The sequence below is a fragment of the Centroberyx gerrardi genome, chromosome 11 (genome assembly GCF_048128805.1).
Source record: "Centroberyx gerrardi isolate f3 chromosome 11, fCenGer3.hap1.cur.20231027, whole genome shotgun sequence".
Lineage (NCBI taxonomy): Eukaryota > Metazoa > Chordata > Actinopteri > Beryciformes > Berycidae > Centroberyx > Centroberyx gerrardi.
Window position 1 is genome coordinate 14,942,715 of NC_136007.1, and position 25,019 is coordinate 14,967,733.

Sequence of the window (25,019 nt, forward strand, 5' to 3'; positions counted from 1 at the left end):
AACATTCCTAATTTACATTTTCAGTTTTACTGCAAATTTTGTTTTTTAGGTGTGGTGTCACTATAACCAGCTGTTTTATCTACTTACAGTTATAACATATTGACAGAAATATATCTTGGGAAACATTTGCTGCACAAATAATATAATAATGTATACAATCTTTATGAATGTCAACCTTCCCTTTACAGATAAGTCAATGGGATCCTGCTATTGTTAGATGACATTAAACCCGACAATTAACTCATGCTGCCAGCCCTTGGTAGATTGCTCTTAAAGATGCAGTGCACTTGCAACTGGTGATGGAGTGTGTGTGTGGGGGAGAGGGGGAGTGTATGTGTTTGTGTGTGTGTGTGTGTGTGTGTGTGTGTGTGCGCGCGCGCGTGTGATTTCCAGTTTATTAGTGAATGCTTATCCTGAAACTTAGTGGTAGTACACCCGAGAAGCAGATAGATAGATAGATAGATGGATAGATGGATAGATGGATAGAGATAGATAGCTAGATAGATAGATCCCAATTCCTTGGTTTGTGGCGCTGATCAGGCATTCATCTACCTGCAATTATATTTTTGTGAATTACAAGCAAAGCAAGCTTAACACTCCTTTAATTGAAAATGGGTGTGTTGCAAACACACTCTTGTCCAGGTGAAGCTCTTTAATTCTTGGTGGTGTGTGATTCATTACTGGCTTTTAATGCAGCATCAGGTTGTCATGGCCACAGTCTCTACCTTTAACTGTACCGTATACACTTGAGATGTATTACACTGTGAATTTATCACATAGCATTCATGGGGTGGGAGCAGGCCTAGAGATGAGGAGACAGAGGAATGATAAGCGGATGCTGGCAGGCGGATACAGATGCGCTATAAATACAGCAGCAGTGCACTGTTACATAATTTCTGAACACACATACACACACACACACACACACACAGAGCCCGCGATCTCCGGGACGTGGGACTGGATTAGGGACCTGTGATGCATTGTCATCACATCACGTGCAACACCATCCTATAGACCAGCGCTCCCAAAGTGCGGTCCGGGGACCTCCATGGGTCCTTGAGAGGGCTCCATAGCCTAGGTCATTCTGATGGAGAGCAAAGATAAAGCAAAAACTTAAAAAGAAATGCATTTAAAAAATACTGTCACTGCACTGAAGTTTTGGTCATAGCTCATACCTCATAGGCTTTAGAGGACTGACGCCCCCTGCGTCGGTGCCAGCGGTGGTCCCCGTGTCATGCCTAGATCCTCCGGTATTGGACCTATTGTGGATAACCACGCTCCACGTCACTGTGACTGCGATGACACAGAGGGTGTAGTACACTCTTAGTAAAAAGGGTTCTGCATAGTACCAGAAAGAGGTTTTTTAGGCTTGTAGGCTACCACAGCCTATTTTGGTGTTATAAAGAACCATTTCAGAAAGGTTCTTCATAGCACCGAGTTCAAATTGTTCTACATAAAACCCTTATGGTGCCATAAAGAACCCATTAAGAATGAAGGAGCTGTTCATCAGTAGATCGGCAGTCAATCAGCAGAATTAAAGTAACGTTTTCAAGATCCATATTGGGTTCTATATATTCTAAATACTTTTAATTATTATTTTAACAAATCAGAGGATTCTTTGAGTCATTGTGTCCATGAAGAGCCACCATATCACAACCAAAAAAAAAAAAACCGTGCAGAACCATCCTTTTCTGTGTGTAGTCCAGGCCTCAGTGCTGCACGCAACAGCAACGCCGCGCCGCGGCCCCGATCAGGAAGTGAATTTGAAGAAAATAAGAGACTGTGGAGGTAGAATGACATAGAGGGGGAGAGGTGGGAGAGAAGCAAACGGAGAAAGAAGAGACTAACGGAGGGAGGGATCGACCCTGTTTCTGGAGCCGTATTGAGCTATTTCCCTCTGGGATATATTGCACCGCCAAAAAATGCTCATAAAGGAATTGTAAGTACCTATGTGAGTGTGTGTGTGCGCGCGAGAGAGGAGAGCGTGTGTGTGCGTTTATCCGTCTGGTTTCGCAGCGCTGACATTGTGGCCAGTCGCCCGAGTGTGGAATTACCAGAGTGCAGCCAGGGTTATGTCGACATCCCATCTTTTCACTCCATGTCCGTCATCATTTTTTCATCCGCACGACACTGCATCGCTTGTCGCGTTTATTGAATAAATCGAGAGTATATTTGCCACATAGAGCATCGTCTGTATTTGCATCAGCAGCCGGCTCGCAGGCATGGCTGTGTCCTTCACATTTGCATCACAAGCCTTGAATTCGGGGCCTTTCATTCTAGCAAATAAAACCATTGCCCTTCCATCTAGTGTTCAAATGACGGATGTTTGAAAGGAGTGGTGCTGAGGGAGGGATGGCTGGTGTGCGGTGCGGTGATGAGAGGCAAGCCGCGCCGTGCCGTGCCGTGCCAGCATCCAGCCTCTATAAGCCGCTGTGGCCATGTTATTGATGCGCGGTGAAGGTGAAACGACTGATGGGGCATTCCGGCATTTACCTCCGCTCTGGAGGAATGGAGATGGAGAGGCAGGAGGTGTAGGAGGACCCAGGGCTGAGGGATGCACTACCGGAGGGGGATATGGGGGGGTGGATGGGGCGGGGGGGTGGAAAGCCATGGCAAAAAAAAAAAAGGCAAATGTCGAGGTTTTGACGCACCACTTCCACAGACCTACTGGCTCGGCTATTCCTGAGAATTTGACAGCTGAGCAGAGGAGTCTGGGTAGCTTAAAAAAGGGCTTATGTGTAAAGGAAGATTTTTTTTTTTTTTTAACATATTGGGCCTCAATATGTGGTAGAGATACAGACTGTACTGACAGGCCTGTTCAAGATCAGCCATTCGATATGTTGGTGTGAATCAGGCTGAGACCGATTGGTTTTCAGATGTATTGGGCTGATATTGGCCTTCTAATGAAAATCGGATATAGGCCAGTCAGTGTCTCCTTTTTTTTCTTACTCCTGAGGGGTTTCAGTCAGTAAAACATGTGAAACCTGCCTCACTTTGCCTTAAGGAGCTGACAACCCACCTAAAAGGATTTCATATGGGTTTCAGTGGGTTTAGTATCCCATGATGGTCTAAGTGCTGTTTCAGAGGCTTTTCCACCCTGCCAAAACTAAAATTCTAGGGGGAAACGCTGAATCCTTGTATTTTTTTTTGCCATGAAAATGGGAACATTTAAAGATACTGAATACATCTGCGATTGTCAGCTTCAATCCAAAAGTATCCGTATCAGTACTGGCCTTCAAAGAATCCATATCGGTCAAAGTCTAGTTTGAATAGGCCCTACATGCGTCACATATGATTCATTTCTTGATTTCTTACCACATGTATTTAATCAATAAATGGCCCGGGACAAAATGCTCAGGATCAGAATGATGGCTCGGCTAAAGATCTGAAGTGATTAGGGAGAGTCTGGGCCTCAGCAGGCTGCCTGGAAATTAATTAAATCGGTCACGATTAAATGCTGAACCCACTTGCACACTGTCAACACGCACACACATAGGCCTGCACGCACACACACACACACACACACACACAGAGACACCTAGATATTGTCAAGCAGGGACAAGGGACACTGAATTTATCTCTGTCCTAGTACAGCACAGACAGGTTAACAGGAGCGTCCCTCCCTCTCTTAGGCTAAACCAGTTTTGACACCACAGCGCTCACCTGAAACACTGACCTAAATCGCTCCTGGACACTTTTTTTTTCCTTCTCAGAAACAGATCCAGGAGCTTTGGTAGGTGCAGGCCATTACAGGAGCCTAGCAGTACAACACATAATGTGATGAGAAGAAGGGAAGAGAAGCGGTGAAAGAGCAAGATAGATTGAAAAAAAGGAGAAGATGGGAAGACAGAATAGATGAGAAATGCAGGAGAGAAAAGGAGAGGGGTGTTTGTTTTCTGAAGCAACACGAAGACATCTGATCTTCCTGTCAAGACCTTTAGGCCAAGGAGATTTTCAGAGAGAGAGAGAAAGAGAGAGAGAGAGAGAGAGAGAGAGAGAGAGAGAGAGAGAGTATTAAGGTGACTCTAGACTTTGTTTTACTCCAACCTAAATTCTACCACCTATTTAAATTTCAGTCTGTTTAAAGATTTACCTTACATTAAGCTACACCAAAGACTAACTCCTGTTTTGGGAGACCTGAACATTGTAAAATAATATGTAGTAAATAACTTATATAGTTTACAGACAAATATTTCTGCAGCACTTTAGTGTAGAGGAAATTTGAAGATAACAATAATTCAATCATCTATAATAATGTGTTAGAGTATTGTCAGTGCACATTCAACAATATTTTTCACTGTCACTGCTTTCCTTGCAGCATCTGGTCTCCCATCCAAAGTCTGGCTTACTAGACTCAACCCAGATTACATTCAGAGGCAAGTGGGATGCAGGATTACATGAATTTGGGCATACATCATGCAGTTACAAAACAAATAACAAAGCTACATGAATGTAGTATGTAGGACGAAAGACATGGCTGCCAGCAGAAAAATGAGGCAGTGGAAGGTGTTGAGCTGCTGCTTCCATCTGGATGATAGAAGTGGTTTCTATCTAGTATCTATGAATTGTACCAAGGCTATATTGTCTCATTTGTGAAAACAAAGAATTTCTAAACTTTCCATAACCTTAAAAAATAATACAATACTTATGAAAAAGAAATACTTTTTTATAAGCTTTTCAGGAAAAAAAGGTAAACAAAGCCTTCTTTTTAATAACCTAATTATTCTCCAAGTCTCTTATTAAATCATTTTTTTCAGGAGCAGGAAGCCACCAATACTCTCTGTCAGCACCAACAACTGGTAACCGGTGTAAAATTTTCACAGAATTTACACAGTATAATTTGTGACAATAACCATCACTCTACATTGTACTAAACTGTTCTCTTTTGGCATATTAGATTATCTTTCTTCCACTTCCTTTTGATGGATACCTGTCTGCCATAAAGGATTTATTTGATTTGTTACAAGATTACCATACACATAGCATAAATATAGAACATAGTATGGAATTTTATCTATCAATGTACAGGCAATGTTCAGTTGGAATTTGGGGATTCTGATAAATGAAATGATTTTAGATCAAAACAGCAGCTCACTTAAAACCATTTTAAACTAAACAGTTTGTAGACACCAGCCTTTCTTCAGTGCAGTTACCTGAAAAATGAAAGAATAAGCAGATCATTAGATAAGATATCACTATATTAATTGTTGCTGTTTTTTAAATTGACGACTAATGTGTCTAATTAGTCAGGGATACACTGTAGTGTGCGTATCGAGTAAATCGTTATGCTACATAAATATGAATGCCCTACATGTAGACATAGGCTACATGAAAATTAAAGAGAAAATAATATATGTAGCAGCAAAAGGGTTTGTTTCATCATGCATCTTAGTGTTTAAAATGCAGCGTCAACTGATGAATATTCCATTATAAACTCAAAGTCAAAATTCAACTCAAAGTCAAAATTCAACTTCACTGGCAATTTTGACTCCTTTCAAATATATCACTTTTAATTGTGTCTTGAATGTTTTTTTTGTTGTTGTTTTGTTTTTTCACTCCACAGTTGCATCATGCCATGCCCATATTGGCGCAGTATTGTATGTTTTACCATTATCTTTTGTTGCACAGTTCAGTTGGGTACAGGTAAACATGCTGGCACCCAAGCAAATTTGCTATTGGCCCTTTTTTAAATGATGCTGGTGTAGAAGTGGCAGGAATGTGGAGACGGACAACTTCTCTCGTTGACTACACCAACTTGTGTGTCATTTATTTGAAACTCCTAGAGCTAGACCATTTACATCGTGCCGCCCAAAAACACAACAACACTACGTCTAGCTGACGTCACTCAGAAAACCAGACTTTCTTAAAGGGACCGTGTCTCCTTAACCCTGAGAAGCACACAATATAACTGCGTGTGTTAAACATACCCAACCACAGATTATGGTGAATAATGTCCATAGAGTCCGCCACACTGGCATGGTTGCCATCATTATATTGGTAATGTGTGACCTATGCGGTTAGTTGTTAGTCAGTTAGCCACTGCAGCACTATTTTAAAAAAACTCTATTTTAAACAGTGGAAACATGCTGTTTTTCAGCACCGCCTTGCTTCACACTCATACAGTCACATACTGAACATTCACACCTGAGAACTGTCTAGTACAACCGCTGTCAGCCCCTTAGCAGCTCCACTGGAGAAATTGAGAGTTACATGAAGTGCTTCACTGCCCCCAGAAATAGAGAGTTTTAAATGTAGACAAAACCAATAATTTCCTTGTTGGTTGCTAATGGGTACATGTTGCTATAATACATCTGCACATTCCTCTCCAACACAAAAAAGACAACAGCTGCTCAGTATTCCACTGGAAAACAAAAAGGTGCTGATCCTGCACCTCATCCTGGCTTAGTCTTGATAAAAGAAGCAATTACTTCTTTAGAAGTCTATCAAATTGAAAATCAATATGTGTCTGAAACAGGGCTTTTTCCTTGTCTAAAATCACATCTGTTGGAAATTGTTACTAACCTTTAAAAGAACTGCTGAGACTAAGACCTAGGACCTGAAACCAGGCTTCACATCTCATTTTTACCTGTGATCTTGGCTGCAGAGAAACTGCAACATGAACTTCTGCTTTTCCTACTTCCTTAGAGTTATTGGACAGTAGTTGAATTAGCAGTATATTTCTGAGAGACAAGGGTTGCCAAATGTACATTTTGGGATGTGTAACTACCTCCACCAAAGAGGTTATGCTTCCGCCCGTCTGTCTGTCTGTCTGTCTGTCTGTCTGTCTGTCTGTCAGCAGGAAATCTCAAAAACATATGAATGGATTTCCATTAAATTTGATGGACAGATAGACCTTGGGCCAAGAAACAACTGATTAGACTTTAGTTTAGATTCAGATTTGGAATTTCCACCATTAGACGATTATTGTTTTTTAGCCAGAAACGAACGGAGATAGCGACTTGATTCCAAATAAGGATGTTTGCAGTGTCAAGAAATACATGTAACTTATAACTTAAGTGATAGGACTGATGGCTTTTGGTGTAATAGCAAGTTGGAGAATGGTTCAGTGTTGGTGGAGGTTTGTTGTTCTAGTTGGAATAGGAATTGTTTTCCCCTTTCGTCATAGATGTAGTTTGTATGTTTTGTATTTCAGTCACCTCATCTGTCCCCTCGTCCTGGGAGACTGAAGTAGGTTCATCATGTTTCTCTTGTGTGTGTCTCAGCAGCATAGAAATGACACATCATTTTTGTTCAGAACAGCAAAGAATAGATCAGCTTTTCTCTCCTGATGACTCAGTGTTACAGTGGCAAGGCAAAGTATGTGAATCCCATAGTTAATGTGCTGGTTTTTGTTCGATTTGGAATCCAATTACATCTCATAATTATTGTAAATAAAGGATAACGTGCCATGGCAAATAATACAAATAACCTTGTCATTATTTACTTTGCAAAAACATTGAAGATTTAGTGTCCCTTGTGTAAAAGCAGTGTACTCTTTGTTCAGTATCGAGAGAAAAATCCTTTACCTGCAGTAACTAGCGAAGTGTTTATCTGCATGGTGACAGTTGATCACAGTGCTTGGGAGGAAGTCTGGACCATAACTGTTTCAACTTTGGCTTTGGTGTATGTAGAGCTCATATTAGTTCCTTATAACAAATCTCTATTGGCTTTCAGCTGTGGCTCAGTCTGGCTTAAGCGTAGTCTGACAGGGTCCAGAGAACATGTATGTTTGCTGATAATTGATGCCCAAATCTGTATCAAGTTAAACGGTTAAAAACTGTCACTTCATATTGTAAATGTGTCCTTCAGTTGTAGGGTTTCTCCAGGCTAATCATAGAGTTCACTGAGAAAATGATCATAGCCAACTTATGCATGATGAATTACAGATTGTCAATGGGAATTCTGAATGCAGTAAGGTAATTATTATAGATTTGTTTGCTTACACAGGTCCACAAGATCAAGTCAATCACTGTGCTGTAATGTATGCCAAACCTTATAAGAGCACAGCGAAGCAAAATCAATTCTTCATTGAAAACATATTTGCCTCCATTGGAGAAACCTGATTGATGTTGAAGGTTGGAGCGTAATAGTTTAGGTGTAACAGGAGTGAAGTAGTCCAACAGCTGTAATTCATTAAATACTTTGTAAAAGATAATAATTGCATTACACATACTTTGGAAAAAGGTGATCAATTGTTGGAATTCACAATCACATTTTGAGGGAAAACAGACATTTTGATTTTGAGATGATCGACAGGTATCATTTTTAAACAATAGTGAATAATGATGTATAGATGGTGATAACGTTATTCAAATTATAGTTAAAATAGAAGGAAAACTGGCCATTTAACTTCGTATTCTAGACATTTTGGAGGCAAAGTAATCTAAAAGTAACTGAAAATAACCAGTATATTATAAATTGGTGTTAGTAATCTAATGGTTTACTTTACTGATTATAGCTTTAAGCAGTTCAGGGAGTTAAAACTATTAACCTCACTTACTTTTTTTCACCATGGGACCACATGTTTGATCATTGTTGCCAAGTACATAATGAAGTTATAACTTTTTGATATTGTTTGTCATATTACATCATCCTTTATATGACCAAATATTATAACCCAATATAATTTTGCTTGCAAATAAAACAAAACAACATACACAAATTGGAAAAGAGGGTTTCCATACTTTGTTTTGCCATTGTAATCGGTTTGAATGAGAGTGAAGGAGACGTAGACCAGACATTCACGAGCCCACCAGAGTGAATTTATACACAGATTACTAGCCATGAATGCGTATTACGGTGTATGTGCTATCCATGACAAAATTCCAATACCATCATAAGTATTGCAGGACAAAAATCCCAACTTGTTATGGGGCTCAGTCTTATGGAAGGTGATAAACCCACAGAGATCTCAGTATGCTCGGTCCCAATTAACCCTCCAACTCCATTACCAGCAACATTTGGCCTCCCATTCAGGGACAGACCAGGATCAAACCTGCTTAGCTTAAAAACCCAGGCAGCAAGTGGATGCAGAACGGGCCGTGGTCAGGAGGAGCAGAGGGTTTGGTTTGGTTTGGTTGTTATTTTATGAGTGATGATTTTTAAGTAACTTCCCTCCTGTTTCTTTCTTTTACAGTCGAGTGATCCTTCCTATCTCTGTGGAGGAGGTAAGTTTCAGTTCAGTACATTTCAGTGTGTGTGTGTGTGTGTGTGTGTGTGTGTGTGTGCGTGTGTGTGCGTGTGTGTGTCTGTCTGTTTGCTAAAATGGCTCAAGGCTCAGCTTTTGTTATCTGATTCTTTGGTCCACTTTATTTAGAAAAGTGAAGAGCAAGTGCCAGCCATTATGAAAGCTGTTCTTTTTTGTGCAGGCCACTGGACTTTTGTATATGGTTTTATTTTTTTTATTCACACGTACTTGTGTGCATATGTAAACACATGGATGTGTCCTCTAATACATACAGATATTTCTATTTTCTTTTACATGTATGATACATATCCTCCCACTGGTTATCACGACTTTTCCAACTCTGACGAATATCCATCATACTAAACCATGTTCCAATCAGGCTGAGCGGTCATTGAATCAACACAGTCAGCAAAGTCTTTCACCGTCCTCCTTCCTTCCCTCTCTCTCTCTTTGTCTCTCTGTCCCGTGTTATCCTCATTTCCATTGCAGTTTGTCATTCTATTCAGTGGGAGCCCAGTCCTGCATTCTAAATGAGTTACCTGAAACTGCTTCCATGACTCCCTGTGTCCCCCCTCGCCGTCTCTCTCATTTTTATGCATTATTTGTACTCACAGAGTTGAAGTGACCTGCTTTTGATATAGGCATTTGACAAAGGCTGTAATGAGTGTTTGAGCAGTTATTGCATTCTTAAGCATGTATTTTTACAAGCAGTTTAAAGTATGGATGAAAGCCAATGGAGGATGCTGAAAGATATAACAGGCCAACGTCTGGAGATAGGATGAGACGTCACATGGGTCTTCACATATTCTTTATAAACTCATGTATTTGTCACATATAGTCATATATGCTCAATGTACAAAGTATCAGGGACAACCTCCTGATATTGAGTTGCAGCCCCTTTTGCACAATCCACATCTCAGTCGTCTCAAAAAAAAATCCTTCTTTAATTTGTCTGCTTCTCTTTATCTACATCCCCTCCTTCCTTTGTGACTGGTATAGATAAAAAGAAATCTGATAAGAGAATAAGAGACATCAATAAGTGATAATGGCTTTTATCTTTTACACCTCATCAGTGTACTTCATGAAAAGAGTAAGTGTCCCTAATATTTTGTATGACTGTATACTATATGGCACATTAGTACTGTAGCAAAGTAAAACAAAAAGTCAGTGGACTGCAACAAACCAATTTTGAGACTTGAAAACTCCACACATTTTCTGATTGCTTAGATTGTACTATAGCATCTATATAATGAAGGCACAACATTTTCATTTTCATTCACACTCACAGCCAAGTTGGTAAAGGCCTTGCATGGAGCAATATAACCTTCTGATTTCTTCAGTTGGTATTTCCTCTGGCTTATTTATGATGTATGCCTACATTTGGTTAATGTTTGTTATCTTTTATTGTTGCCTGTAACCTTATTGATAACGATAGCTCCACATTATGAGGTGGATTTTAGGGCTGCAACTAACGATTATTTTCATTTTCGATTAATCTGTCGATTATTTTCTCGATTAATCAATTAGTTGTTTGGTCTATAAAATGTCAGAAAATGGTGAAAAATGTCAATCAGTGTTTCCCAAAGCCCAAGATGACATCCTCAAATGTCTTGTTTTGTCCACAACCCAAAGATATTCAGTTTACTGTCATAGAGGAGTAAAGAAACCAGAAAATATTCACATTTAAGAAGCTGGAATCAGAGAATTTTGACTTATTTTTCTTAAAAAATTACTCAAACCTATTAATCAATTATCAAAATAGTTGGAGATTAATTTAATAGTTGACAACTAATCGATTAATCGATTAATCGATTAATCGTTGCAGCTCTAGTGGATTTCCTCTAAAGCAACATGCCTGGAAACAGTAGTACCTGCCAATCAGTAGGCTTGAGTAGACACTGGAAACATACTAATAAAAAATGATTAGACTAAAATGTTATCCACAGAGATGGTTGAGTAAAGCTCCTTGCCCCTGGGACAAACATGTCTGCCCCTTCTGCCCTTGGATCAATCCCACCAGAGCTTTGTCTCCTGTGTCTTCCCTCCTCTGTCTCCCTCTCTGCTTTCTGTCTACACCAGCGGTCTACAGTCATGTCCCATCGGGGGCCAAGGATACGCAGGTACACCAGTTGCTTCCAGTAATTAGGACAATGTCAACCAGAGAGCGGGGAACTAAATATTGAAATCTGGTGGTGTAGTGTTTGGTTGGAATGAAAACCTGCACTCTTGGCCCCCTATGGCAGGTGAATGGACACTGGTCTAAATAAAGAAAATATTATATATATATATATAATATATATATAAAAATAATAAAAACTAAAGGTGAGTTGAAAAAGACAACTATCCACATGTGACTCAAAGTGACAATAAACTTAATCAACCTTGGAAAGCAATGTGCCAATAGACGTGTGAGCCTGTGAAGTACATGCACAGAGAAAGCATTTTTACAGTTTTGGATGGGCTGTTGGACCATCTATTAAGACACACAGGTTTTCACTTCACCAGCTGATTCAACTGGCTCTGTACTATAGAGCTGTTTGGATGTGATGCATTCGTTCTCGTCAAGTCATCCTCCGATGCATCCTCGGTTGGCAACTAAACTTCCAGGATATTTATCTGTCTTCCGTCCTCAGATACCTTCCCAGTAGATATTACATAAAATGTGTCATGTAGGACACAAGAACACACAAGAATGCAAATTAAAAAGCGCTAAAGTCTTGCCTCCTCTCTGCAGAGGCAAGATAGAGAATGTGGATCACCTGTGCTGGCCAGAGGAATTCATTTACACTTCCTGATCACTTCTGGGGAGAGTGTTGTGTTGTGCTGTTGGTGACAGGACACATCTCCACGTCTGTGCTACTAAAAACTACACGTTTCGGCATCCAGTTTTCCTTGTTTTGGTCTATTTTGTTTAAGCTCTCTGTTTTTCCATTTTGTTTAGGTTTTCTGTTGATCCACCATTTGGACAAATTAGTGTGGACCCACATAGGCTGTCTTCCAGGAAATCTTTTTAGTTGCTTGCAGCAGTCCTGCATGCCTTTTTTGACCTGTTTCCTCTTATCTAGACCTCTTGTCCTACCCTAGGTAAGTTCTGAGCGACATTTAGTTATACAAAATTAAGCAGCACTCCGGCTTTTCCTACATCAGGACATGGTATAAATAATAATGATCACTATCAATGGGGAGCATCTAACACTATTGATTAGTCTCTTTGAACAAAAAATTTGTTTGCACAGTGGGGAGTATTGTTTGAATGGGACTGTTGCAGCTGTTGAAGCTTTGTGGTGAAACACCGTGGAGAACATGCTGGATTGAACTTCCTGCTTTTCATCTATTTTATATTTAACAATCTATTATGCAAATGCTATTTTTTTTTTACTTCAAGGGTATTTTTTTCATGTTACTATTATCGTGAAAGTCTCTAGGCCTGTTATAACTGGACATGGGCTCATCCCACAAGGCACAGTTGAATTTTATTTGTGTAGCATTCTTACCCAGGAGGCCTTGCTGCACAGTCCAAAGACATGCTGTGTTTGTGTAGTATCGTATATATAATGTATATAATCTAGTAGAATGATGTGTAGTATGTATATGAAGTATGTAACCTATATGATGTGTGTAGATATATATATGATGTAGTATGTATATGACATATACTGTATATGATGCTACGTAAAGCCCTTTGAGACATGCTTGTGATAAGGGGCTATACAAATAAACAAGACTAGACTAGACTAGACCAGACACCTGGACCACACTCATTCAGTTGGGTGTTGTGGGACCTGTGGTTGACTCGGGGGAAATAGTCTCCTGTCCACATTTGACTTTCCAAATTTCTCTCTGTTGCTCTGTCACTCTCCCTGACCAGGGGGGTCCAGTAATTGAGTTCGCCCCAGAAACCATCATGGTCACAGTTATATTCCTTATTTGCAAAACAGCATCACAGCATCCACGTTAAATACAAGTTTAGCATTTAAACGTGTATGCTGCAGTTCCTCTGTATCTTTCTGTCTTCCATGCTCTTGCTGCAGAAGAGTAACCTTTTGAAAGGTGGAAATGTCATGTTTGGCATTATTAAAGTGAACAGTCATTTCTATGAATAATGTTTTTCTGTTGACTGACACATTGGTAATTTTTCTGGTCATTTTTCCTGACATCTGAAAGTCATTAGCGGAGGGGAAAATCTTATTTGAACATGGCTGACCGAGGGGTGTCATTTTGACATTGTTGCACTGAGCACAGTTACTACAGTCATAGTTGCCACTGGGGAAAGGACAGAGCAGTGTTCAGAATGTTTATTTAAATTTAATTAACAAACCACTCCCTGAGTTTTTCCTCTTGATGTCTACATGTTGCATACTGTTAGTAAGAAGAACACAAAGTCTGCCTCAAACAGAAACAGGCGCTTTTTAATCTAGAGAGCACAAACCTCTGCCAATGCTGAACAATTCCACAACTTGCTGTCTCACCCAAAGACATGTTTCCTATTACTTAAAATTCAGTAGTTAAATTGATGTCTTGACCCTGGATTTGGATGATTAGAATGAGCCAGAAACTTGTTGAACATTTGTGCATTGAATATGTTTTGTAATTCATTTAGATTTATTGCCTTGGAAATTAACATCTTCTTAAGGTCTCGCTGCTGGTTCAGCTCTGTTAGAAAACTGTTGTTTATTCAGCGATTCATGAAGTTTGGATGAAACGTTCACATAGATTGGATTGTAAAAATCATTTTTTGTCTCTTGTAAATGCGGCTTTGTAGACATTTTTTCATGGAGGATTAAACTGAATGTACTACGAACAAATGACCCATGGGACCTATGAGTCATACTTCCACCCACCTCGCCACCCAATAGAAAGCCTAACCAGCAATGCACCTGTGGCCTAAAGGTTAGGGAAGAAAGCTTGTCACTGGAAGGTCACTGGTTTGGATTCAGAGGCTAGCTGGGGAAATGTGGGCTGGAAAAATGAGTAGCAACACTCTCCTGTCCCTCAGTAACTATCGTCACGGCCTTCTTGAGGAGGGCGTTTAAACCCCCATTGCTCCAGTAGAGCTGCTTTGTGGCCAACAGTAGATACTGTGGTTGTAGTGGTCAGCTCCCAGGTGTGAACGAGAGGCAGAGTAGAGCAGAAAAATAGCATTTTTGCTCAGCAAAACCCTCCCTGGATAAAAAAATAAAAACACATTGCAGCAAACCAACAGAAATTATGGCACATTGTGGTACATTGTGTTTTGGGGATACAGTTTATACTGTTGAGGACGTTAAATAGTAAAGAGTGAGCATAACTTTAAAACCATTGAAGCTGATGTAAGCAGAATGTTTTGCTGGTTCTTCAGGAATGGTCCAGCTGATCCAGACTTTCAAAGGGTATAAGCCATTATAAACCGAAAGGTTTGACACAAGATGTTAAAAAGACCAAGCCTTTCCTTTACCTGAGTAGTTCCCAGTAACTTTTCAATTCCTCAGCATAATGCTGCATTTATACTGCACATGAAGACATTAGTTTAAGTTAGTATAGCAAGGCTAGTATAGCAGGAACAGTGTCACCTGGTGGTTAGAGTCTGGGATTATTAATGGCTCATGTGTGGTATCCCAGATACCACACATACCACCATATTGAGTACATTAGAAATGCTGAAGGAGCAACATCCCAAACCACAGCTTGGAAGTGGTTAATACTGTCTATTGGGCTCACAATGGGGTTCGGGAGGGGGTGGTGGGGTGGGTGGGTGCATTTGATAGCCTTCCGACCCTTAGAGAGATGTTTTGTACAACTCAGGTGTTGGGTGCCATAATTACCACCCAAAAAGCTACCAAAACATGATAAGTGTATCAAATTAGGTGCTTTCTCACTGCAAAATAAATTGCTTCAAAATTACTTTTTTTTTTTAACTCAGGGAAACATTTCAGAGTCGGAGACAGCTTGTGTCTAATTCACTGTGATTCTGAGACTGTGAGGCTTCTCTGTTAGAGGAAGCGTATTGGCTGACTACAGGGAAAGCTGCTGCTTAGTTGCACATCTTGTGTAAACATGTAACCCATAAAACAGACACGCAGTCTGATTTTAGAGGATGGTATGTTTCACATTATTGTGCGATATTAGTATTTGTTTGGTAGCATGGTTTGGTGTACAGTGAATATCTGTAATCTCTCTGTATGGAAGATAAACAATAATTCTGACAACATCTACATGTTCCATCATTGTAATACTGTATGTGTTTCCCTGCTCTGGTCACACATATTTGCGTGTGTGTGTGTGTGTGTGTGTCGTGCATAGATGCCTGCATGTGTAAATATGGTCGAGCTGTGTGCAGATTTTACACAGTGGATTAGAGGTGATTAAGAAATGAAAGGAGCCCTTGTGCTGCGTTAAAGCACTCACACTGCACACCCGGGAGCAGAGAGCAAGAGAGGGATGAGAGGAGAAAGAACTGAGCAGGACAGAACAGGACAAGAGAGAAGGGTGGAAAGTGGTGCGACAGAAAAAAACGTAAAAGGTGATCCTTAAATCACTTGGTTGAAAGGACTTTTGTTGAGAAGAGGGAGAGAGGGAGGGCAAGAGGGCGTAAAGCGATTGTGGGAGAGATTAAGACGAAGCAGGGAAGAGGAAAAGAGAAGGTAGCGATCAGCAGAAGGATCAGAAGAAGAAGTAAATCAGTAATCCACTATAGTCAGTGGGCTGATTGATAGTCATGACATGAGATTGAAATGGATGGACTGATGAAATACACATGAAAAAATAAAAAGAAGGGATAGCCATATGTCTGTGTGACAGTGAACCACCACTAACAATGACCGGTGTAAACTCACTAGCCTACAGGATGAGACTGGTTGTGCAAAATGGATAAGAGGAGGCTTTGAAGGAAACAGTTACAGCCCCCCCCACCCCCCCACCCCCCTTTTCTCTCTTCACTTCATTCTCCTTTTAATCACACCTCTTTCCATCTCTCTCCAACCTGTTTTGTCTTTCTCAGTACCAGGTCGGCCAGCTGTATTCTGTGGCTGAGGCCAGTAAGAACGAGACGGGCGGAGGAGAAGGAGTGGAGGTGCTGAAGAACGAGCCCTACGAGAAAGATGGAGAGAAGGGACAGTACACACACAAAATCTACCATTTGCAGAGGTGAGCAGGCATCCGACGGCGCTGCGCTTTCATGTGAAATGCTAACGAGGGTCAGGAAGCTCACAGTAATGGGATTGGGGTTTTTTTTGTGGACACGTAGCTGGTTAATTACAGTAACTTCACTATAAAGCTAAATAATGCACTTACCATGCATCTGGTGTTAATGGGCTTTCTACACAATAAAAGAACCAAGGACATGCTCTTCCTTCGCTCTCCTCTCCTCTCCTGCAGTAAAGTGCCGTCATTCGTCAGAATGCTGGCCCCGGCATCGGCTCTCAACATCCACGAGAAGGCCTGGAATGCGTATCCATACTGTCGCACAGGTGGCAATGGCACACACACACACACATACACAGACACACACACACACACACACACACACACACACACTGACTTACCAGCACAAATAATGCACACAGCATCAGGTTTCACAGCTTTGTGGGGAGAACTATTATTATGAAAATTAATGTTATTAGTTGTAACATACAATTTGTTCAATGCTTTCATCTAAAGCTCTAGTGCATACATTATTTCTCACTATGAGTGGCCCCAGTTGGAATCGAACCCGTAACTCTGACAACATTACTGTAATGTCATGCTCAACTCAACAGTAGTAGTAGTAATACTAGTAGTAGTGGTAATTGTTGTTGTTGTTAATGTAATAGTAGCTAATTGAAAAGTAAAGTTTGCTGTATAAATATATATTGATGTTGATGCTAAACCTTGTCTTTAGATTCAGTACTTGAATCCTAAAATAGTGCGCGTACAATTGACCCAAATTACTTGGAGGTCACTGCCGCCTCGGGGTTCTTGCCTTCCTCTGGGCATCTCTCTCTCTCTCTCTCTCTCTCTCTGTCTGCCTCTCTCTCTCTCTGTCTCTCTCTCTCTCTCTCTCTCTCTCTCTCTCTCTCTCTCTCACCTTGAAGGAGTAGTTGAATAATTTACTGTATGTCCAGAGAGAGGCGGGGTGCAGTTACTGGAGCCTTACAAGCTGAGATTACACACACTGCCAGACGGGCGTCTCTCATGCAAACACGCACAGTCACAAGCACCACACACACACATTTACACGCACACACACACTGACCAGGAATTGTCAGATATTGTTTGATCATTTTCGTTGGCCTTAGTACATTGTCTAATACTTGGAATGCTGTTTTAAAGTTCCTCCACTCTATTTTAAACGTTTTTTTCTCTCTCTCTGTATATTCCTGCACTGTCTTCCACCTTTCATCTGGTTCTGCAGTCATCACTGTAAGTATCTTTCCCTCTCTTGTACGTACAATTTCATGTGTGTTGACACACAAGCACATACCAAACCTTGATGCCTACAGAGGGATACGTCTTGACTGCAACCGAAAGTTGAGAAAGAAATCTGATCTGTTCCAGTGAAATTGGAGCAGCCGGGACAGTCAAACAGACACTGTTACTGTGTGTGTGTGTGTGTGTCTGCATGTGTTGATGCATGTATGTGGAAGTGAGCAAGAGACTGACCAGTGTACATTGTGTTTTATGGGTTTGCACTTGGATACATGTGTGTGTTCTGCAGAATTATTGTTCCCTCTTCACTCAGGATATTACTCTTTTCTCTGCAGAATGAATATATGAAAGATAACTTCCTGATCAAGATTGAGACATGGCACAAACCTGACCTGGGACACCTTGAAAATGTAATTAATAACCACTATGATGAGATGAGTGTGTGTATGTGTGTGGGTGTGTGCGCGTATCAGGGAAGAAATTAACTTTTAAGGGCATTTTGGTGCTTTTCGGGGTCAATCTTATTGCAGGAAATAACACATTTGCATTGCATTTTGGCAAATAAACATTCAATTTGTACCACTTGGATCTGTTTTATTTTAAATCATAATATGCCACCTGTCCCACACTTTCCCACTGCTGGAAACTGGTGTCAGACCTTCCAGAAGGGAATGATGTGGTTTTCCCCTCTTTGTCCCCAACCAGCCCGTCTTCCACGCCTCAATTGTTGAGTTTTTACAATATTGGGTTTATTTTTTGTCGATTGTCCATTTTCTTCTACTGCTGGCTGCATGATGCCAACATTTTCTACTGCTTCAGGCTGCATGCTCAGTCATTTTCTGATCAAAAACTCTCTCCCAGAACACACTGAAACAATCCCCTGGTCAATCACCTACAGTGGCCCATAGGGGACAGTAGTCACATAACGCGTGAATATATGACAACAAATACAATGTGAACAGGGTGAAATGCAAAAAAATAGAACTCCTAATTATTCGGGGCATTTTTCGCCCCCACATTGTTAATTTCACAGGCATTTTCTGAACTTTCAAAGGCATTTCGCCCCCAGCCTGTTAATTTCTGACCCTGGTGTGCAAGCCTCTGTTGTATGTTGGCTGCCTGCTTTACAGAGAGTTTTGTCTGTATCTAACTGTGCTGTATGGTTCCCTTTCAGGTACATGGGCTTGATGCAGAAACCTGGAAGAAGGTGGATGTAGTCTACATTGATATTGCGGACAGGACCCAAGTGGAGCCTAAGGTGAAGATTTTTAGCTTGAGATCCAAATAGAGTCTATCACAATGCCCAGTTCTCTTACCACTGTTGATATCTTTCTCATGTCACCTCGTCCTTGTTGTTTATCCCTCTTTTTTCTCTTCTGTCTCTCCAGGACTACAAGCCAGAGGAGGATCCCTCTAAGTTCAAGTCAATGAAGACATCTCGAGGCCCTCTAGGACCAGACTGGAAGGTACAGTGTCTCTTTATAACTGTTTCTATACTTTATTATAATACATTTAAAATCAAAGACTGTTCTGAACCTTTGAAGCCATTGTAAAATAGATGATGAACGCACACCTACAACCGCATAACTGTTAATTATTATTAATATTGATGTACAAACAGAAAATCACCACTCATACTGATACTTGTTGCTTAGCAACTATGCGTTTACCACTCTTCAAAAGCTGTATTGCTTGGTAAAAGAGAAACATTTTATTATTATGTAATTGATAAAAAATGAAATATTTTTTGAACATATTATTTCTCCTGCTGTTTTATAAAAATGCCTAACAATCCTTCTTAGCTGTTTGAAAATCACTGTAAAGTACAGCGTCTCGTAGATTATTGCTAAATTCTGTACCTCTATGAATTGTTCCTTTACATTTGTTCCTCAATTATATCCATTCATTTTTGCTGATGTTATGAATGCACTTGCAGAAGGAGCTTCCTAAGAAGACGGACTGCCCACACATGTGTGCCTACAAACTGGTCACTGTCAAATTCAAGTGGTGGGGCCTGCAAAATAAAGTGGAGAACTTCATTCAAAAGGTTTGTCCACTGTTTGGAAACTGGTATATTCCTGTTTGCCACTTCGTGATCTTTATGGTAGCCAGGTAAACACTGCTGGCCCAGGTTTGTTCAGCTGCTAATTAAGGAGGAGTTATAACAACACGGTCAAACAAACATCGATCTTGTAAAAAAAGTGAGTAATATTCCCCTTCCCAGTCCTGGACAGTATTTTAATTGTGTGTGTGTGTGTGTGTGTGTGTGAGTGTGTGTGTGTGTGTGTGTGTGTGTGTGTGTGTGTGTGTTTGTTGTGCCATACTGTCTTATATCCGGTACATGAAATGCTGTCAGCTTAGGGTATTAGTGGAAAAGTACTGCTCACCATCATGCTGTACATATGGCCTGCACTAGCCTCTAGTGGACAAATGGGGTACTGCAGGATATAATAAAATAGTATGATTTTATTATTCACACTTACAAATTCAGTTGATTTCAATCTGTGTTTCTGCAATGTTTTGTTTGCTTTCACCAAACCACTGTCTGATCTCTCTCCTTCTCTTTCATTCTCAGCAAGAGAAGCGTCTGTTCACTAACTTCCACCGTCAGCTGTTCTGCTGGATCGACAAGTGGATCGAGTTGAACATGGAAGACATTCGTCGTATGGAGGAGGAGACACGCAAGGAGCTAGATGAGGTAAGCAAAGATAAATGGAGGAGGACAAGGAAGAGGAGGCCAGAAAGGTCGAGATAGATTCCTGTACATCTGATTTCTTTTGGTCCTGGCAGATGCGTGTTTTTTTCACAAATCAGTGCAGATAAACTCTTGGAGATAAAACATTACTATTTTGCTGTGTGTGTGTGTGTTAGATGAGAGTTAAGGACCCAGTGAAAGGGATGGTGGCTCTAGAGGACTGAGGTTGTGTCGGACCGTGAATGCTGCTGCTCATCAGGTGAGAGAAAATTAAGCATTTTGTGTGAATCTGCATCGTTCCTTGATATGTTTTTATGTCCCTCCACCATGTCATGATGGCATCTGTCTGTCCGCCTGTCTGTCAATCAATTTGTCTGTCTGTCTGTCTCTGTGTAGACACATTCTTGTGAACCCAATAATTCAACAATATATGATAGAAACTTCACAGGTTTCCTATAGAGCAGATGATGTGATTACATTTTGGAGCAACTTGCTGCATAAATTAGCATATTAATGAGGAAAAATAGATTTTCTTATAGTATAGTACTAATACCGCCCATGTGTTATGCGAAGACAAGTATCTTGACATGGAAATATTTGCCAATTAATGCATTACCTCATTGGTATAACTGGTTATGTTTAACATGTCATGATGATTATGGCAGGACATTAGGTGCCCCTTGTTTTATTGTTTGATGTTTTCGCATGATTTGTGCATCGTCAGAACAAGAGTTATATTTGATATTCTGTCCTCTCTCTCTGTCTCTGTCTCTCTCTCTTTCTCTCTCTCTCCCTCCCTCTCTCTCTCTCTCTCTCTCGCTCTCTCTCTCTCTAGATCAGACCAGTATACCCAGACACCAGCGGATTCACATCCTCCTTCTGTCCCAACTGACACAACATCTGACCAGCTGGTCCAAACCCTCTCCTTGGTACAATCTGGTTTTCAGGGACCTGGACCCAGTAAATTCCCAGTTCAGCTGATCTATTCCTGCCAACCCCCTAAACCCACCCTCCTCCCCAAACCCCACCCCTCTCCTTGTTACCCATCCAGTCCCGCCATCTTACCAACTGCTCTGAAGCCTCCAGTAGCAACACTATAGATCCTGTAAGATGTCAGTCAGTCCTCTCTCTCTCTCTCTCTTGCTCTCTCTCTCTCTCTCTCTCTTGCTCTCTCTCTCTCTCTCTCTCTCTCTCTCTCTCTCTCTCTCTCTCCAAACTATTCTAAACTACAGAGACTAGTGTAATTTATCTCTGCAATTTAGGATTTATTTCTATTTAAGATATCCCACAGGTGTATATATACAGTATATATTGGGGAGCTGAGTAATTGTACTGAGATATATATATATATAAACAGGGTTTTTAAAATGATTTTGTCTGTAAGTTTGTCTGTGGATGTTTTTTTTCCAGACCAAGCTGTATCTGCTCAGTGTTGCATTTTGATCTTGTGACTGTTCTGTTTGGGTTTTTTTGTTTTTTTGTTTCTTTTTTTATTTTCCCGATTTGTCATAGTTACACCTCCCTCTCTCCATTCTTGTCATGCTTTTTGCGGCATTTCCTTTTGTTGCTCAAATCAAATCGCAACTCCACAAACCGCAGCTGTAAGGTTGGGATTGTGTTGAGAGTGTTAGTGATGACTGATCGTGTCTCCGCTAGACTCCTGGCCTACCAGATAGGATATTTCCCCAGTGTTTCCCCCATGTGTTAAGGCATCCCTTGGCTTTCTTGCTGCTCTGTGAGTTTGTGTGTATGTGTGTACGTGTGTGAGTGTGTGTGTGTGTTTCTGTAGTGTCTGTTGGTCGTGTAGGTTTTCCAGACATATCTTCCACTTTTCTTTCTCCAGATCATTTCTTCTGCCAACAAGTCAGCTCCTCAATTTGATCAGAGCATTCGAACAGACTGCTTGAAATTGCAGTAATTGAAGATCACATCTGAATGAAAACACATACACACACACACACACACACACACACACACACACACACACCGTAAAACTTTATTACACCGAAATGGAAAAATGTAGACCTAGAACTAGAACAGCCATAAATGAGTGTGAGTCTTTTTTATGTCTGGCAGTCTTTCAGTCTACAGACTCTTCACATCCTTCCAGCTCTGTTGCTGGTGCTGAGGGCCATGAGTTTAAACATGGATAGACCACGCCTCCCTCTGGCTCTAGTCAGATAAATTGTTCTTTAGTGGGTGCAGCTTAACTATTTTTAAATGATCCTCATCCGTTCTTGCCCTGTCACCCATTCTTTCACCTCTTATGGATAAACAGTATTATCCAGCGATAGCAATAACTACCATGACACTTTGGTCTCTTCTTTATCGTTGCAAGTCTATCCTACTCTACTGTTTGCTCCCGACCTGAGAACAGTCTTAGTAAAGTAGAGCCCGAGCTGAAGGGCAAGGAGGGAGAAAGTTGTTGGAGATTAATTATTCATAAACTAATGATTCTGTTCGGACGGGGCAAGTTGGAGTTTGAAGTCTGTTTTCTTGTAGTAGTGTGGCGTGTAGGTATATGCATGAGTGTATGTGTGTGTGATGTAGCGTGTCTTTGGAGTGATCTGACGCTGGCTGGGTAAGGCAGGGAGGAGGTGATGGAGCTGGAGGAGCGATAGCTGCAGGCTCTGCGATCAGGCAAGGTCCTACTCACACTTGTTCATGTCTGTTTGCCCTCCTTCGTCCTCGATTGTCTTTAATATCCTCTGTTCCATCCTTTCCTTACTTCTCCTCCGCCACATCTCTTAATCGTATTAACACTTTAAAGAGCAAGCAACAGATAGTTTTAAAAGGGAGCAGTGTTAATTTAGGGCAACCTCTAGTTAATAAGTCTGGATTGTACAAAAGCAAACTGGAGCTTTCATGGCCAAAAAACACCAGGGAGATGATTGAGACGATGATAATTCTTGTATCTCTCTGAACTTTGCTGTTCTCATCACAAGCCCTTCACAAGTGTGAGGTGGCAAGTGGAGGAAGCCAAGCTATAGCCACTGGAGCTACTAGGGTTTGACCAACAAGAGTTTTTGAAGGTCCATACCTATATTTGTGGATCGAAGCTGCCACAAGCATCTATTTTTTTTGCTGATATTCGATATCCTCAAATTTGATCATATTCATGCAAAACAAAAACGAAATATTTGCAAGTATTCACTGTTTCCCCCAGAATTATATTCTTGGCAGAGTGGAAAACAGGACCTCTTTAACAGCATTTTCATCATGGGACACTAAAACTAAAACTATAACAACAACAACAACAACAACAACAACAACGACAACAACAACAATTCTTATTAGTATTATTATTATTGTTGTTTTACTAAAAACATAGTCATGCATACTTGTGTGGAATCTGATCAAAATGTTGCATGAGTATCAGTTCCAGTGAAGGGCTTCCCATCGGCAACTGTTGATCAGCTATAAAATAAATATGTAATGAGACACACTGCATCAAATCCATCATATCAGAGGTGGACGACATGACAGGCTGATATCCAGTTTTAATAGAAGGCCTATAGCCTATATATATATATCAGCCTGATGTATTGACAAACCAATATATCAGTCTGACCTTAGTAGCTTTCTCCACTAGTATGAGGGTGTCAGCTCGATTTGTGATCAATTTGGCTCAGTCTGGAGAAGAATCGAACTTTTGCAAATTACAGTACATAATCATCTAATTTCATGTCTAATTTCAGTCTAATCTCATGCTGTGTAGGCTATTCCACAGAGCCAAACAAATGATATCAAATAAATAACTTTTATGTATTTATTTATTTGTTAGGGTTCACCCAAGGTTCCCTTAAGTTATACTCATAGAATTAGGATGGATTTTTTTTTTTCTTTAAAGTGCAGCAGTGACTTTATTTCTTCCAGGGCCCCTTCAGTTGTGATCAGTCACCTATCACCGTTTCACCATCAATGGGTGAATTTGGCAAAATTCTTAAGAAGGCAGACGTTGATTTCCAACAACTATGTTCAAGGTTAAGTTTATGGCTTAGCGTAACAAATCTAGCTAGTCTTAGTGAACAGCCAGTACCAGTCCTTGGTGTCTTTGCCCACCTGCATGACATCACACACTGTAACTGCTGACGAACATTATTTAATAGACCATGTCACAAGGTAGCATCGGAGCAGTGACCTTGTACCATGGTTAGCCTATGCATTCCCAAGCACAGTAGCCAATACAGTATGTCCATGAAAAAAAAAAAAACCTGCTCGGGGAGTTATTACCCGTCATTCAAGCATCATAGTTTTAGCCTCAGTGGTGGTTTGCTTCAGTGGAACATCAACAGTGGTGATATTTCTTTTTTTGGGGGGCTTTTTTTTTCATTTTCTTGTATATCTGTCAAACCGAGTTTATAAACCATTGTTGCGAGCCATTTTCTGTTGCCTTCTCTTTAAACAAAACGCTGGCCCTGGAAGTCCAACCACTCCACCTCTCTCTATCTCTCTTTATCTCCATCAAGCATCTTACTCAGCGTCTGTGATGACACGGGCTACCAACTGAATCATGGAGATTTGTGGATGTACTGTATGTATTGATATTGTAAATAGTATATAAATTAATGTAGATGAACACATATATATAGATCAGACTGTCCTGCCAAGCCTACAGCACACCCTGTTGACGCTCAATGCTCAGATCCTATAGCTAAACTTTAGGCATTACACAGTCCACCACTGAGAAAGTTGCTATCACTGAGGTATTATTGTGAGTCGACTACAGTTATAGGACAGTAGCCATGCGGAAAT

At 40.7% G+C, this 25,019-nt stretch overlaps 1 protein-coding gene across 1 annotated transcript; it reads left to right on the forward strand.

The window, feature by feature from the left end:
- Positions 1–1,812: 1,812 nt before the first annotated feature.
- On the forward strand, positions 1,813–20,528 carry pitpnab (phosphatidylinositol transfer protein, alpha b). The gene is made up of 11 exons (XM_071898205.1): positions 1,813–1,939; positions 9,137–9,167; positions 16,164–16,309; positions 16,541–16,632; positions 17,556–17,563; positions 17,905–17,979; positions 18,744–18,827; positions 18,958–19,035; positions 19,506–19,616; positions 20,145–20,267; positions 20,441–20,528. The coding sequence occupies exons 1-11, from the start codon at positions 1,923–1,925 to the stop codon at positions 20,486–20,488; spliced, it is 813 nt and encodes a 270-aa protein (XP_071754306.1). The 5' UTR covers positions 1,813–1,922; the 3' UTR covers positions 20,489–20,528.
- Positions 20,529–25,019: the final 4,491 nt, after the last annotated feature.

What these genes read in the sequence shown, in the direction of transcription:
- pitpnab (XM_071898205.1), top strand. An exon ending in ACCTGGGACACCTTGAAAAT is followed by an intron (nt 17,980 to 18,743) that starts GTAATTAATAAC and finishes GTTCCCTTTCAG; the next exon opens with GTACATGGGCTTGATGCAGA. An exon ending in CACGCAAGGAGCTAGATGAG is followed by an intron (nt 20,268 to 20,440) that starts GTAAGCAAAGAT and finishes TGTGTGTGTTAG; the next exon opens with ATGAGAGTTAAGGACCCAGT.